This window comes from Poecilia formosa, unplaced genomic scaffold (genome assembly GCF_000485575.1).
Source record: "Poecilia formosa unplaced genomic scaffold, Poecilia_formosa-5.1.2 Scaffold285, whole genome shotgun sequence".
Classification (NCBI taxonomy): Eukaryota; Metazoa; Chordata; class Actinopteri; order Cyprinodontiformes; family Poeciliidae; genus Poecilia; species Poecilia formosa.
Window position 1 is genome coordinate 607,613 of NW_006800224.1, and position 17,476 is coordinate 625,088.

At 42.8% G+C, this 17,476-nt stretch overlaps 1 protein-coding gene across 1 annotated transcript; it reads left to right on the plus strand.

The window, feature by feature from the left end:
* The first annotated feature begins 719 nt into the window (after positions 1 to 719).
* On the plus strand, positions 720 to 14,497 carry LOC103151566 (chondromodulin). Its single transcript, XM_007571704.2, has 7 exons — positions 720 to 827; positions 958 to 1,098; positions 5,142 to 5,282; positions 5,728 to 5,841; positions 10,750 to 10,900; positions 11,287 to 11,393; positions 13,036 to 14,497. Exons 1-7 carry the CDS (start codon positions 756 to 758, stop codon positions 13,258 to 13,260), a joined length of 951 nt encoding a protein of 316 aa, XP_007571766.1. The 5' UTR covers positions 720 to 755; the 3' UTR covers positions 13,261 to 14,497.
* Positions 14,498 to 17,476: the final 2,979 nt, after the last annotated feature.

Sequence of the window (17,476 nt, forward strand, 5' to 3'; positions counted from 1 at the left end):
AGAGAGAGAGAGAGAGAGAGAGACAGAGAGAGAGAGACAGAGAGAGAGAGACAGAGAGAGAGAGACAGAGAGAGAGAGACAGAGAGAGAGGACAGTTTTGGCTCGTCGCCATGTCCATCAAGGAGGAGGAGGAGGGAAAAAAAAACTGCGACATTCCGCAGGAGTAACCTTTGACCTGAAACAGTAACTACTCTGGGGTAGAGCTGTGCAAAGTTATGATAACGGAGAAAGAAAGAAAGAAAGAAAGAAAGAAAGAAAGAAAGAAAGAAAGAAAGAAAGAAAGAAAGAAAGAAAGAAAGAAAGAAAGAAAGAAAGAAAACACCCCTCCTCCGCTATCATCACGATTACTGAACAGGTCCAAGTCGGCAGCGCTGAGGTTGTCATAAGACCTAATGATATGAAATCCTGCGGATCAGACTCATGTAAGTTGCATGAGCAAAAGCCTATGGAAGCTTCAAAGGGGAAAAAATGGTTAATGATTTTTCTGGAAGAAAGCATAAAAAAACCCTCTGAGTTACATTAATGTCTTCTCTGGCTGCTAATCAGCTTGAAGTTACAACCTTAACTTTACCTTTTTTTATTAAAAGTTCTAAGAGCTGAAAATGCTCAGCTTGGGCTAAGGAGTAAAGTTTGGCCAAGAAGTGCCCTCCTCCTTTTCTAAGAGAGAGAGAGAGAGAGAGAGAGACCGGGGGAGAGGATGGGGGGGATTGAGTGAACTGGGGCTTAAAAAGGTATTTGTCTGTTTGGCTCCAGTCATGGCCGGGAGCTCAGAGAAAATACCCATCGCGACAGCGGAACCAGAGGACCAGCATCACTTCATGCCTCCGGTGAGTTGCTTGGTGCAAGACGAAGCTGTGGCACCCTGCTGTGCATCCCCCTAAGGGTGACCAGCTCAGTCAAACCACAAAAGTCTCATGTGTCGTTTTGTTGTTTGTTGCTCGTGCCGAACCCGTCCAGGCCTACTCTGCCGTGGCGGTGAAACCGGCCTCCACCGGACGCCTGCTGAAGGCCGGGATCGCCGTGCTGGTGACCGGAGCCGTTCTGCTGCTGCTGGGAGCCGCAGGCGCTTTCTACTTCTGGAACAACAACGAGAAACACGTAAGAGTGACGTTTCACACCTGCGGCTCTGTGTGCGGGAGAAACTCTCAGCCCGCCTGAGACGTAACGTGGGTCGATGAGAAAGACGATAGAGAAGATAGTGCAGTCTGATGAGAGGTTCTGGTTTATTATTGTATGCATATTGAAATGTGTTCGTTAGCATTAAAGGACACAGACTCTTTATCTTATGCTTCGTGTCTTCGTTTACAGGGTTGTATCCAGTGGTTCTTTGGTTGCTGCAGGTCCATTAAAGCACAGATTTAAAAAAGGGAGGGATGTGACTAATCAGTTTGTACCAGTAGAGCTCAAATACCCCCAAACTCCTCTCTCCTTCTCCATATCCACTTAGAAAAATAAAATAAAAACGACTCTCTTTGGAGAAAATGGCAGTCTAGAAAGACGTCTGTTGAATATGTTCATAATGGAGGAGGAAAAAAAAAAAAAGCTTATTAGTCATCGGTGTTAGGATGTCCAACTTGTTTGAATTAAAGTCCCAGCAGATCAAAACAGATGGAGGAGCTCAATTTTTTATTTTATTTTTTTTAAAATTGTTGGTATTTAGGCAAACGGAGAAGTGTAAATCATCCGTGGTACAGTGTGAGGCAAATGAATGGAGCCATTGTGCTGTGGGATCCTGAACTGGTGCAACAGGGGGAGAGGAGTGGGGCGAGGGGCCCCTCTCTCTCTCTTTCTCTCTGGTCCCGCCGAAGCTCTGGGGGCAAGAGGTGGAAAACAGGAGCGGCAAAATCGGTCGGCGGCGAGCGCGCTCTCTGCTCCTGAGAGATTGGAAGGGTCTGTGGCGAGGAAATGAGACGAGACGAGATAGACGGACGGCCAGACTAAACCGAGTGCGGAATGCGTGTCTCAGAAAGAGGATGCGAGGAAGGTAATGTGGGACTTTTGTGGAAAAGTGTCAGGTTTAACTCAGAGAAGGGCAGAGGTGAATGTGAGAGAACAAAAAGACACTGTTGACCGTCCGACCTTGCCAGGCAGACTGAGGAGTTGGGTTGGTATTTCGGGTTCTTCTTTAAACATTTGCGTACAGATCTCATTCGTGTCTCGTCCGTTTTGGCGTTCCACTGGGTTCTGCTTTAGGGCAGTCGCTGTTTCTGCTCCCTCTTGGTTTGATACTGATATCTTTTAAGGATATTTCCAATCACTCGCTGTGTTTCCATTACATTAGTGTGCAAACCTTTGTTAATATTCTACTAATATAAAAAAAAAACAACAACAACACAATTTAGTAATTGCGACGTTTCCATTAAATAAGAAACCCAATTGAAATCACAGTTTGCCTCAAGATAAGTTATTAAATAAATCCCATGCCCTCATCCTCGTACCACTTCCTGTCCTTCTTGGCTACATCCATGTACAGAAAATGTTCCTGTCCCTTTAATTTCGGCATTCCACAGGACTCTGCTTTAGGTCTTTTCCTGCTCTACCTGCTCCCTCTCGGTCCGATACGGTCACTTTTTAAGAATATTTCCCATCACTAGACGAGTTGTTACAAAAGAGCACAAAACTATGTTGGCATTCTGCTGATGTCAAGAAAACAAAATTTCGCCATTGTGGTGTTTCCATTATATAAGAAACGCAATTAACATTACCCATGAATACATTTAATCACACTATAAGTCATTAAAAAAGACAAAAATTGCAGTTTGCAAGTTTGTTCCTGCTGGGCCCCTGACTGGTCTTCATGTAACTCCACTTCTAATGTGTCTCCATCGACTCCCTGCTGATTCTCTGGTGCATTTCAAGACATTGGTTCTGAACTGGGGAGCTCTACATGGACACACACTGATCTACACCACAAACTTTTGCATCCCTGCACCTCCATCAGGGCCTTGAGGTCCTGTGAAGTCTTGCCGATTGTCCCCCCATTCAAGCCTAAATACTAAAGCAGACAGAGGTTCCTCTCCTGTGGCTCCAACTCCCTTCCTCCGACACCAGTATAATTTGTTTTGTGTATTTATTTTGTTTGTTGAAGGACTTTTAAAAAAAAAAATCTTGAACAGCATATCAGTGTGGGGTGGGTTCACTCTCAGGACCCTCATATCTTACCTGCCGGTCTGAAACTATGCATGTCGGCCACAGAGCCTCCAAATATCCCCACACCTTCTGGCCTTTCCCACGTTTTATGATACAACGACACAGCTCAGTATGAATTTGTAAATATTTTATGCAGTAGATCAACTGAAAAATGTGCGTTACAGTGAGGGAAAGAAGATTTTCAAATATGTTATACCAAAATGAAGCGAAGCATGGCCGACTGAAGGTTTACTGACTTCGCACATCTAGAAACTGAATACTTATATGACAGCAACGTAGACTAGAAGTAACATAACAACATAATGAAGGGCTTGAGAACCGGTTCTCTGGGTATATACTTGATTTTAGAATTAATGGTAATTAAAAAAAAAAAAAAAAAGTAAATTTTTGTGATTATTTATAAAACACTTCGGATCGGCATAATGAAGCTTCCAGGGATGCGGGTGTCAGCTCAGCTCCACGGTTGCTGTAGCAACGGGAGGAAACTTTTGCTCCTAGAGTCTAAGCAGCATTTCTCTGACGAAGAAATGAACCCGCAATAACTGGCTGTCTAATGAACTGAGACACGTATAGGGAACAGTCACTGTGTGTGTGTGTGTGTGTGTGTGTGTGTGNAGGGGAAACCCTGTTTTTGGGTCAGGGGTCAGAGTTAGGACTAAGGTACGAATTGAGTTTTGGTTAGGGTTAGGGTTAGGTATGTGATGGTTAGGGTTAGGAAAAGGGTAAAGGTAAGGTTTAGGCTGTAGAAATTAGTAGAAATGAATGGAAGTCAATGGAAAGTCCCCACAAAGATAGCAAAACAAATGTGTGTGTGAGACCTTGCACTACCATGGTGCAACATTTGTGCTAATTATCCATTTAAGACACAAAGTACGTAGTGACAGATCTGGTGAAAAAGAGACTGATTGTATGATATACTGCGGAAAAATAAAGAAATGAGTTTCTTTGTTCTTCAGAAATGAATGGTGCTGTTTCCAGGGTTTCACCTGGTGGATCTGCCACTCATCATAAGAAGAACTTCTCAGTCCAATGAACGTTTGTAAATGGCATAATGAGAAGCACTGATGTGATGCATGTAGAAGGCGGAGTGTCGGAAAGAGTAGCAGCGTCTTAAAGAGACAGAAGCCCAATTTCAAGGGGTCAAATTGAAAAGTCAGATTTCTTCTAAGATACAGCATTTTTAGACCTGGAGGTTACATACATACTTATTTCATAGTGCTATGAACTGTGCAGATGGAAAATACATAATAGTGCCCCTTTAAGAAACAATGAATGCAAGAGCATAGCATTCACAGATACTGACCAAAACTGTTGAAATTACAAAATCTTACCAAGAATTTTTTTGGTCTAGTTTTATTGTGAAAATATCTTAGTAAACTTGAAATAAGACTAAACAAACTTACTAGTAACATTTTAGCAAGACATAGCAGCTTGTTTGAGTAAATAATTCCTTAATATTGATGAAAAACAACTTGATCCATAGGCAGATAAATTAACTTATAACAAAGAGAAAATGTCAAGTTAGAAGACAAATAATCTGCAAAATGGAAAAAAGTTTTTTTCTTAGCAATATTAAGGAATTACTTACTTAAAACAAGTATCTATATCTCATTAAAAAGTCACTAGAAATCAACTTTTGTCAAGCTCACTAAGATATTTGCACTAGAAACTAGACCAAAAATACTTTGTAAGATTTTGTGTTTTTGCAGAGCAATAATCTTCTATTACATGGACTTTGTTCTTGAGATTCTCCAAAGTCATAGTTTATCATTCTGATTACGAGAAACGGTTTAAATTATGCATTAATTTGTGCTGCTCGGTCACATTAAATCCTCAAAAAAAAAAAAAAAATTAAATAAATAAATAAATAAAACCTCACCGAAGTTTGTGGTAACGTAACAAAACATGACAAAGTGTGTGGAGCGTGTTCCTTGTGGCTCATCGTTTGCGCGCGCGCGCGCGTGTGTGTGTGTGTGTGTGTGTGTCCACAGGTCTACAATGTCCACTACACCATGAGCATCAACGGCAAGGTGGAGAAGGGCTCCATGGAGATCGACCCCGCCAACAACATGGAGACGTTCAGCACGGGCAGCGGCACCGACGAGGCTCTGGAGGTCCACGACTTCGAGATAGTGAGTTTCATGCGAAGCGATCGGAGAACATCGCGGCGCCGTTGGCCGCGTCGGAGGAATCAGTGAGATTGGTCGGAACAACGGCGGCTCCTCTCGGGGGTCGGGGGAAGATTGGCTCATTAACCCGGTGGAGGAATGAAGAACAAGTAGACATCGGATCCCCTCGGGAAAAAATCAGTGTCAAGATGCGTCGGCCCTCTGATTTCCGGCGCATTCAGACTGGTGGTTTTTGACCTTTAATTAAAGAGCCCCAATCAGGCTAATCAGAGAAGTGCGGCGGCGGTTGACGGCGCTGAATATTAAAATTTTGACCTTTAATCACAGTCCCTTTGATCCTTTTTTTTTCATATATATTTGAAGTTGTGCACAAATGCATCATATCTGGAGTGTGACATTATTGGTGAGGTGAACAGATATAAACTCGCGCTTTCAAAAACTTTTTCAGGGAATTACAGGCATCCGGTTTTCGGGGGGAGACAAGTGCTTCATCAGGACCCAGGTTAAAGCTCAGCTCCCAGACGTGGAGCCTCTGATCAAGGACCCGATCACATTTGAACTGGTGAGATGAATTTCTTTGTGGGGGGTTTTTTTCATTTGCGTACTTGCTGCTCTTTATCCCTGCAATGAGCTAAAATCTGATGAACTGTGAATTTCTTTTGCTTTGTCAAAAAACAGACGATAAATCATTTATAACTGATTGTTAACATTTTAGCTTGGATTTCCTCTGTTGCAAACATATCTGCTGGTTATACTGTGTAACCAACATGTTTCATCCGTTGTGAAGAGACGGAAACCCATCTGACAAGAAGTATTTAGTCAGATGTGTGCCCAGCTTGTGCGTGATCGGCTTTGTCTTTGTTCGAAATGCTTTTTCAGCCTTTGTTCCATTTATTCAAGAGACGGAAAATTATATCTGTAACTCCTCAGCCTAATTATGAATCGTGCTTTGGTTAAAACCAACTCAGCCGGCAGCACAATCGTCTAAAATGTATTCAGTTCTCTGTGCCGCTCAGTTTGGAAGCTAATGGTTCCTCTGCAGTGGTGATGTTCAAACGTTTTGCTACAGGGGCCAACTTAAAAGTACTTGTGATTTTTTTTTTCACCCCCTCACCCCCCAATAAAAAACTGTGATTCAGATTCAAATTTTAATTAATTTCACCTACACTTTAATTGAATAAAGTACTATTTTTTTTTTGTAGAAAGGGGATGTAGAAATCATAGTAGCTCCAAAACAGAAAAATTTTCCCATCATGCAGTTTCCTGATTTTTTGGGGGTTTGAATGTTTTCTGTTTTGTTGATCAGAGCAGCAAGAATTGAGATAGGAGTCCCTCCTCCCTCGAAACGCATGCATGAGTTGGGAGGAGAAACTGCCTCTGTGGCGTCGACCTGACGGAAAAAGTATTCACAGTTTGCGTCCAGGATGTGTGGGGTCTGCAGAGATATTAGCAGCTAGAACCTGCACAAGTCCTGATGTGCAATGGAGCGTGAGGGCTGTACTAAGGAAAGATTTTAAAAATGTATTTACAAGAATAAAGTCATAAAATGATGAAAAGACGTCATTAATATTACAAGAATAAAACCAGAATATCATGACAATAAAGCTGTAATATTAAGAAAGTAAAGTTGAAATAATATGAGAATAAAGTCGCAATAATTTAAGAATGAAGTTATATTTTGAGAATAAAGTTGTGCGAGAATCATTATGACTTTATTCTGGTGATTTTACAACTTTACTATTGTAATTGTATGACTTCATTCTCTTAAGTTTATTATTGTTATTTTCTTTGCGTGGGTCTAACACTGTCGTGCTGATGACCAGCAAGTTTTCCGACATACTGTGCTTATCTAACCTTTTCTGATTTCCCAATTGGAAACAACAAAACAATCCAAGCAGAAAAGTGAAAGGCTGCCCAGCGGTCCTGAGTTTAGCATCTAACATAGCTACTGCACCTTAAAAACACTGTGGAAAATGAGAGGTAAAATCTATGTATTTATGACTTCTGAATAGCATTAGCTGTTAGCATTAGCTCTCCTTCTTAATGAAACGTGAATGACAGTTTGGTCAGCTACAAGGTTTTTAACCAGGGGTGCACCGATTTATCGTCCAGCCGATTTCTTTCATTTTGGGAAATCGGTAATTGGCCGATTTTTACATATGAAGGCGATCTTATCTAGTTTGGCAAATGTGTAAAAATCAAACACTGTCCTCTTTTACTCTCTGGTGAGAAAGGTTTGGACTGACAGATTGGCCCTCCAAGTCATGTCTGCACGTTCACAATTAATAGTGACCCCACTGTTGCCAACTGGACAACTTTCTTGCTATATTGAGCAACATTTCAAAAAAAAAAAAAAAAAAAAAAGGTATCGGCCAAAATTGGAATCGACATATTGAGCTTTTTTAAAAGATCGGTAATCGGCGATCGTGCAGCCCTATTTTTAACCCTTAGCGCGTGTTTATGTGGAGCGTTGTTGAAGTTTAAGGGATTAATAAATGTAGCCCGTGTCGCACGCTCGCAATTACAAATCCTAAAGCTCCTCACAGGTATTTATGAAAACTAATTCTCTATACTTAACATCACTGCTCTAAACAGCTGCCACTTTTTAATTACCGCTAATGCGACCTCAGAAATTTAAGCAAGTCACCTATCAGGACCACACAGGGGAGTAGTGACAGCTTGCGAGGGTAACACACACACACACACACACACGCACACACACGCACACACACACACACACACAGGAGGACTTGCACGTCGTGTGTGAGGATTGTTATCACAAAAACACACCACAGCGTGTGATTGCTCAATTGAGGCCGCGTGATAATTAAAATCATTTAGTTCTGGGTAAGCCTCGCATCCGCATAAATCCGCATCAGCACCAGCCGCTTCCCCCGTCGACGCATACGCGCACAAACACTCCCACGTGAACGCAACAACAACACAATTAATTATCACGCAAGGCTGCTCTTATTGCCTCTGTCTGCCCCATAAACGATCATTTATTTCACATTTGCGCTCGGGTGTGTGTTTGCGTTATTGCCTCATAAATGATCGTGGGTGCGCCGCGCGCGTGTGTTTGTGTGTGTGTACGCCACGTGTGAAGCCCGCGTGTGTTTGGAAGACATGGAGATGTCGTTATAATGGTTGCTGCAGGCTGGTCATTTGCTATAATTTAGAATGATGGGAAATATGGGTTAGATAAGCGCACACACACACGCACACACACACACACACACACAAACCCCCCTCCTTGATCCAGTGGGAGCGGGTCAGATAAACTCTTATCAGTCAGACGAGCAGTGAAGAAGGACCCCCTGCTTTTATTTGTCCCTCCAGCAAATTATTTTGAGCTGGGGAAGAAAAAAAAGAAAAAAAAAGAAGTCATTTCTGAACGGTTCCCTAAACGTGACTTTGGTTGGTGCAGTGCAGCCTGTGGGCGAGATCATCCCAGCAGACTTTCCCCTCTTCCTCTGCTGCGGGCCGTGGACACACACAACACGTATGTTTATGGGGCGAGACCTCATTCGGATCTTAAGCAGACTCCCGTCCATGCAGGACGTCAAATCTCTTCACCGCTGCCCCCCTCCCCCCTCCGTCGGATGCTGACGAGAGCCGACGTTAACGTGCGTGCGGCCAAATGTCAGCGCGAAAGCAAAAATCTACATATTGCAGCCTGGAGTGCCTTCGGGCTTGACTTTATAATCCCAAAACGGAGCGTTAACGGGGCGCCGATAATGAGGATTAGACTTGGACATGATGCGGAGAGTGTGGGTTATTTAAAGGGGAGTGACAAGATACAGAAAAACCCCGGCAGCAAACTATTGTTTTGTTCTTGTAATGTCTGCTTGGGAATGACTTTAGCAGTGATACACCTTAAAATATGTACTCGTTGTTTTTAATGGGATATTTGCTATAGACCGACACAAAGCCAGTTCATAATTATGGAAGGAAAATGAAACGTGGTTTTGAAAGTATGTGAAGGATGACACTGCAAAAAAAAAAAAAAATCTTACCAAGTAGTTCTGGTCTGGTTTCTAGAGCAAATATATTAGTACACTTGAATTAAGATAAACTTTTCAGCAAGAAACAGGTGCTTGTTTTAAGTCAACGATTCCTTAATATTGATGAAAAAGTACTGGCTTTAATAGTTTGTCATCAACATTAAGAAATAGTTGACTTACAAGAAACTCCTACATCTGACTGAAAAACTTATTTTAAGTTAGTTTAGTATTATTTCAAATCTACTAAGATATTTGCACTGGGTAGGATTTTGGGTTTTTGAAGCGTAAATAAAACTCTGTGCAAAAAGCAAAAAAAAAAAAAGGCTTCATAGTTAATTAGTTAATTAGGCTGCAGTATGTCCACTGTGATTGTACTGAAGGACTGGGTCTAATTCTTTGTGTTTCCACAGATACATTCTGTTGACCTTTCTGCGTGTTTCTTTCCAAGTTCAGCTCTATTTTAGATGTTTAAGTAAATGTGCGGCTGGAGTTTTTAATTGCCTGAACTATTTGTGATTGCCACTCCAGATAATTAACAACGGATGTTATTACCTGTGGGACCTTCTGGCATCCTGGAGGTGGCTGCCTCTGCAAAGTGTTGGCAGGTACCAGGTCTGAGAAGTATAGGCTGAAAGACAAACAGAAACATATACTGAAACCTTAAGCTTAATACGGATTCTCACATAAACATATTCCGTAGCAAGTAATATAGTAAGTTCATCTTAAGTAAATAAATGCATAAACGTTTCACTTTATTTCTTGTGCTGTAAATTATTTGAATGGTCTCTATATTTGTTACCCAGTGTGACCTTGATCTAAGGCAGGTTACAACTTTTATTTTCCCCAGATAAGGGGAGCTAAATGTTGGCTAAAACTATCGAAATATCTAAACCTGTTAAACTACAAATGTGTCTACTTCCAGACCAAGTAATATTGTGAATTTGTAATGTATACACAACATCTCTGTAGCTATGAAACATGCATGCTTCTATGAAAAATTCATGAAACTCTTACTAAACAAGCTTCGACTCAGCCGCCTTAGCATAATGCATCCATATTTTAGCTATGGAAGCCATAACAACCGGAGTCCGCGATAGAGGAAAATTGGCCAATCACAGACGAGCTATTGTTTCTTTTTCTACACTTTGTTCATTATTAAACACGACGTAATGAGTTGATACTTGACAGATTGATATTTTGAGATCACAGACAGCTACAGGTGTTAATCCCCCCCACTCCCCTCCCGCCCAAAAACCAGCATCGCTACTGGCCCCTGAATGGTCCGCGCATGGGACGTTCAGTGCAGCTAATGACGTTTTGGCGTAAATTCGACGCCATATTTATGGCAAGAAATTGAAGCTTCCGTCGTGTAGAGCAGGTTATCCAAAGACGAGGAAGAACATACAAGTATACAGAGACGACTGGCTGTGGCTCTGAGTGCGTTTCATTTTTATTCTTCCCTGCAGGGCGACGAGGTGATGCCTGCCAAATTCGAGGACGATCTGATCCTGGTGGCAGCAGGACCGCCTCTGTCCGACTCCTCCTTCCTCAGCAGCAAGATCATGGACCTGTGTGAAGATCTGCCCATCTTCTGGCTCCGTCCCACACACTCACCCGGTATGCAAAACAACAAAAGACGAAAAAACATTTCAGATCCGACACAGAAAGGATTTGAACAGCCAAACAGAGTGCTTACACAGAACAAAGATAACATGGGTCAAATGGGTTGAAGTATCTTTCTATTTAACATCGCTGCCGTTTGATCTGAATTGTGTTTTGAAGATTCCCAGAGAGCGTGAATGGAGAATTTTTAGCATACACTGAGGTCAAAAGGTATATATATATATATATATATATATATTTAAAAAAAAGCATTTGTTTATCTTCCCACATCATCTGATGATCTTGAAGTCCGCTGCCCGGGAAGCGGCCGTGCGACATTAGTGCCACTCCGCTCCTAAATTTGGCCCGCTGTCAGATAGTGACACTGTGACGTGTTGCAGGCGGCCAGAGGAAGAGCAGAGCCGCTCCTCGCGAGCGCCGGCAGGCAGCTGTTCCGGTGGAGGACGAGGACGGGGAGGCGCAGTTCAACCCGGAGAACCCCTATCAGGTGAGTCACACGCGCTCCCTCCGCGGTGTTTACATCCGGCCGGAGCGCTCCGAGCTGTCCGTTCGGATACGAGGGGCGCTACCTGAGAAGGCCTTTTCCCCGCGGAGAGTTTCTCACATCTACGGGAGCCGCAGCAGATGCTGGGGTCACGGCGGAGGGGCTCGGCACGTCACTGCACATCTTTTAGTGTATGTATTTTCTCCGCGCGGCTGTCTAAAGCTTTCCTTTTCAGGAATGAGGCTGTATGAATAATTTCATCGCCCTCAACCCCCTGCATTTCTTCTCCGTGGCCCCCGCTGCCCTGTTTAAACAGCCCCCATACTGATACAGAGGTTTTTGAGTATAGCCAAAAATTGTACTCAAGAGTTGTAGTGCTACTTCAACGTGTTTTTACTTAAGTAAAAGTACAAAGTACCTGTCCAAGAAAGTACTCAAGAGTAAAAAGGAGTGTTTTGTAAAAGAGCATAACTGATCAAAGTACGAATCGTTACCCTAACCCTGGGCCTAACCCAGACTAAAAGTATCTGAGTAAAATATGTTACGTGGAAATTTTGGTATTTTAAAGGGGCAATGTTATGTGTTTCCTAGTTGCATAGCGCCATTTTATAGTGTAATGTTAACTTGAGTTGCCATAAAAATGCTGTAAATATCAAATATGCCTTAGTAATTTAATGCTTTAAGATGGTGCAGCTGTCTCTTTAAGAAACTCCTCTTTCTGAAACTCCATCTTCAGGTTAATTGCTCCTCTATTAATCCTTTAACATTTTTACCATTTCACTAAGAAGTAGCTCCTATATTGAGCTCAGATGTGCAGTGCTACCAGGTGTTTGCTAATGTCTGTTGGCTAGTCTTAAGGAGCTGAGTGGGCGTTATGGAGGAGAGCTTGGAACTGCAGCTCTGAGGAGGAACTTTGTTGTTGAAGGCGGGGCTAGGTCCCCCGCCGCAGGCGTTTTGCACAATTGAATGGCTGTCATGGAGATTAAAGGATTTCTCAAACATGCATGAAAGAATCAAGACAACACTCCAGGTATGTTTTTGATGATGGAACAACATCCAACAGCTAAAAAAAGTAGATTTTATGTAATACTGCCCCGTTTAAAGACCAAAATGAAAATAATTCATGTAAATAACATAATTAAATCAGGCAAAATTATTATTCCAAATCAATTTCTTTGGAAACATTAACAAAAACTTCAGGCACGTGTCCGATGGACGTTTGGTTGAAACGTGTTTGTTCTTCATTCAGTAAAGTTACTCACAGTGAGTAGAACATCCAGAAATTTTACTCGAGTGAGAGTAGCGATACTTCAGAGTAATATTACTCAAGTAAAAGTAAGTGAGTAAATGTAGCTAGTTACTACCAACCTCTGCCTACTTACACATCCTCCCTTCCCTTCCAGCCTCCTCTCCTTTCATCACAGCCCTGACAACTGCAAGCAGGATTAAACTAAACACTAACAGGGGGTAAAAAAAAAAAAAAACACACATGTGACCTCCCTGCCTCCCAATCCTGCCAGCTGAAAAATCCATATTTAACAGGGCTGAAATGAGATCTTTTCATTGCTAAACATGCCCACGAGGAAAACGAGCCACTCAAGTCTGACTGCTTCCCCCTCTCTTCCCCTCCCTCCTCTCCCTGCAGCGAGGACTGGAGGGCGAGCAGGGCGCCCCGGACATCGACCCCATGCTGGACCACCAGGGCGTGTGCTGCAATGAGTGTCGCCGCGGCTACACCCACTGTCAGAGGATCTGCGAGCCGCTCGGCGGCCACCAGTCCTGGCCGTACCACTTCCGAAACTGCAGGGTGGCCTGCAGAGTTATCATGCCCTGCAAATGGTGGGTGGCGCGCATCATGGGGCTGGTGTAAGAAAGCCACCAGTACTCGCCCGAGATGCGGCAGAGCCCAGGAGGGAGGGACGGGGTTCAAAGGGAGGTGAGATGAAGGGAAAAGTTATAAAAAAAATAAAAAAAAGAAGAAGAAAAGAAGGAGGGGGGGGGAGTTACTTAATAACATCTACTGTAGGTAGCTAAGTCTAAGCAGATTTGTTCAAAAGCAACTTGCATTAGTAGCTGTGTTTATGAATTCTAGATGCATATAAAGCTGATCTGACATTGAAAGGCAAACGCAGTGGCGGCACATCCTTTCATGCTGTAAAAACACACACACACACACACACACACACACACACACACTGCAGCTACTAATCTGGGGTCTTCTGAGCTAGAGCGCAACATGCTACCTAGAAAACAGAGATGGTGACATTACTTCATGTAGACGCGTAGGAAAAGCTTGCATTAATAGAGCCTGTGATTTACGTTGCCTAAAATTCTGTACATAAATATCTACAAAGGACTCCAGAAGAAGTCGGTGGATTTGCAGAACCGTACATCCGGAGGTTTCCGATGTTGAATAAGAGAAACTTAGATGCATTTTATTAGGATTTTATGATTTTATGTGATAACTCAGCATGAACAGGGTACATGGGCAGAGTTGGAGGGAAAGGTTAAATACAGGATGGTGGAAGAAAACCTGTCTTTGGGTGGACCGCCCCTTTCTAAAGCCGCCCTGCGTCACTGCCCATATGAAATCCTTCCACTGGAAGCCAGAGCTGCATATGGAAGGATTTGGTTTAGAAATCTAAAACAAGCTGAAGTTCAATCGGTTTTAATCACAAACAATAAAAACAGAGGTGATATTTGATTGGCTATATCCTTCCAGGTGGCTCTGATATAGCAATAAAAGATTAAAAGGGATCAACCTTTTCTACATCTTGGTGACCAAAATGCTAACAATCAGGAAAAGAAGTCATTTATGGCTCTATCGTAATCAAAGCAGTCATTACAATGTCACTGTTTCTCACTATTGGTCAGATTCACAGATGCACTTTCAAGCCAGAACGCCCAACAGATAAAGCAAATAGATGTAAAAATATGAGATGTCTGTAGTATCCCCACAGCATGACGCTTCCACCACCATGTCAGGTAAATTGAAGGTGACTGATTGTACTTGTAATAGGGTGTTTCAGAGTAAAGACACATCACACTTTTAAGATTGTTAAAAAAAAAAAAACATGTTTCACTTTACAGCCGTGCGCCTTTTTGTTGAATGAAAACCCAAATAAAATCCATTGGAAGAGGCTCCGGGGGTGTGAATACTTATGCCTGTTGACATTTCAGATAAAATTAGCTTCAACTCTTTTCACGAGTTACCTTTAACAAAACGATGTGCTTTTTTCCCTCCAAATTTCCATCTAAATGTAGCTGTACCTCCACTCCAAACTTTTCAAAGTGCAATATCATGAAATAAAACTTTTTTGCTTGTTTTTTTAAGTAAACTTCTAGGTTTCAAGCGTCTTTATTCTGTTATAGATCAAAAGAATATATGTTATCTGATCACACGTCTTGCGTGTGTCGCCGGGTTCCTTCAGTGTTCTCTGAGAAGCGTCTCATCTGGTCCCTGCTCCAAAGGCCCCAGCAGAAAGTTTTTCCAGAGTTCTTTAATGTGAGAGTCGAAGATCTAGAACTCTTTAATGAGACTAAAGACTCTGCAGCCCGTCACGCTCCCAGATCTTACCCACGATGCAAAGCGCTTAGCTCCTTTTGATGTTGCAGAGCCGCCTCGGGCAGGGGTAGGGGGTAAGGATGGGGGCGGTGTGTGTTTTTTGTGTGTGTGAAGGATACTAGAGGAGTGTGTGTGCGAGTGCGTGAGTGAGAGAGAGAGAGAAAAGTAAAGTGTCACGGAGCTAAGAGTTCCATCCAGAGTCACAAATGGCTGTTTGATCATCAGGAGAGATGAAACGATGTGTGATGAATTTAACACTTAACTCAGTGTGAGAGGCTTGATGATGTGGTTAGGGAGGCTGATCCATATTAATGCTCTCCTGGCTTGGTAGGACGCCCCCCCTCACAGCTGCTGCATACCGGGTCTCTGCCCGTTTCACCAACTCACAATGACCTTTTTAAGAGCATTGTGAATAAAATTTAATACCTGTATTTCCACAGAAATATCCAAACTTCATTTATATAACGGGCAATAAATTTGAACTTACCCATGATGGACACAAAAGGTAGCTAGCTAGCTAGCAAGGGAGTATTAGCAGCTAGCTAGCAGCAGCCTCAACCGTTTCAAATCACAGAACACAATGAAGATGTCTGACTCAAACCTGCAACAAAAAAATTACATGGAATATACAACAGAGGTGTGCGATACTGCATATTGGTATCGCCCATAGTGGCGAAAACAATACAGATACTTTTTATGTTTGATATCAAACATCTGACTTTCTGGTGGTTTTCTGGTTTGACACAATTTGGATTAAAGTGTCTATGAAATACTTGAATAATATTAACTTGATTTGTGTGCATTTTTCCTAAATAAAGTGCAAAAAAAAAAAAGATAATTCTAGCAAATCACTACAGAATCTTTCAGGTAGAACAGTTTAGAAACTGCAATGCAAAAATAAAACTAAATTTGAAGAGGGAAACTGGAACAAAAGCATTGATCTTACCACTCTAATATCGAGCCGATAAGGTCTTGGTATCGATATTATCAATATTTTGTATCGATTTGGCGGCCTCTAATATACAAGATGAAACAGTCCTGTCCAGACAAAATTTAAGAGCTGCAATCAACATGCTAAAGGCCAACTTAATTTTTTTAAATCAATTTAAGACAAGCCTCAATTTAAGACTTCTTAAAAAAATACATCGACACCCTGTGCATTTACAGCACGAAAGCTTCCCTCGTCTTCGGCTGCATCCTCGTCCTTGGACAAACAACCTGAGGTGAGGGGGAGCTTCTTCCGTCTCGATACCGATCACGCTGCAGTAAGTAAACCCTGTCCTCAAGGCGTCAGCCGTATCTCAACCGCCTGCTCTCGTATCAGTGAGACCACATTTCACCGCTGCCGGCGTATAATCGCAGCACGCGGCTCCCCCTCCCCGTCCCAATACGTTGCCATCTTCGAGTCTGAGTGATGCGTTCAGGGACTTCCCGTCCGGTTCGCAACAGACTCCAGACAGTAACAACACAGTACACGGATTTACAGCCCAAACAAGAAATCTTTTTTATTTACAATGAGGCTTGAGTCACACTGATGGAACGCCATGTGCTGAGCCATTGGCAGACGAGTCAAGAAACAGAGCACTGGTGCAGACTCTTCACAGGAAGAAAAAAATAATAATTCACTTGTAGTTCTTATCCTAAGCAATTGTACATTTTTTTTACACTCTGCTGAAGACGGCAAATTGTGAAAAGGCTTCCAAACAGAAAGGCTGTGGCTGTTTAGAGAAAACTCATCTGAAGGCTGAATAGCTGCATTTCAGGTCTACCGATTCCCTTTTTAAGTCCATCGGCCTCTTAAAATAAAATAAAAAAAACCAGATCATTCACATTTCAAACCCAATCAGTTGATAAGCTTGTTTTCGGTGGAGAGATAATGGGAATGCAGCNCATGTGACCTCCCTGCCTCCCAATCCTGCCAGCTGAAAAATCCATATTTAACAGGGCTGAAATGAGATCTTTTCACTGCTAAACATGCCCACGAGGAAAACGAGCCACTCAAGTCTGACTGCTTCCCCCTCTCTTCCCCTCCCTCCTCTCCCTGCAGCGAGGACTGGAGGGCGAGCAGGGCGCCCCGGACATCGACCCCATGCTGGACCACCAGGGCGTGTGCTGCAATGAGTGTCGCCGCGGCTACACCCACTGTCAGAGGATCTGCGAGCCGCTCGGTGGCCACCAGTCCTGGCCGTACCACTTCCGAAACTGCAGGGTGGCCTGCAGAGTTATCATGCCCTGCAAATGGTGGGTGGCGCGCATCATGGGGCTGGTGTAAGAAAGCCACCAGTACTCGCCCGAGATGCGGCAGAGCCCAGGAGGGAGGGACGGGGTTCAAAGGGAGGTGAGATGAAGGGAAAAGTTATAAAAAAAATAAAAAAAAGAAGAAGAAAAGAAGGAGGGGGGGGGAGTTACTTAATAACATCTACTGTAGGTAGCTAAGTCTAAGCAGATTTGTTCAAAAGCAACTTGCATTAGTAGCTGTGTTTATGAATTCTAGATGCATATAAAGCTGATCTGACATTGA

Bases quoted from the DNA above. Each gene is read 5' to 3' on its own strand.
- LOC103151566 (XM_007571704.2), top strand. From the start codon at position 756: ATGGCCGGGAGCTCAGAGAAAATACCCATCGCGACAGCGGAACCAGAG. The intron at 1,099-5,141 runs GTAAGAGTGACG...GTGTGTCCACAG, and splicing joins GGAACAACAACGAGAAACAC to GTCTACAATGTCCACTACAC. The intron at 10,901-11,286 runs GTATGCAAAACA...GACGTGTTGCAG, and splicing joins CCGTCCCACACACTCACCCG to GCGGCCAGAGGAAGAGCAGA.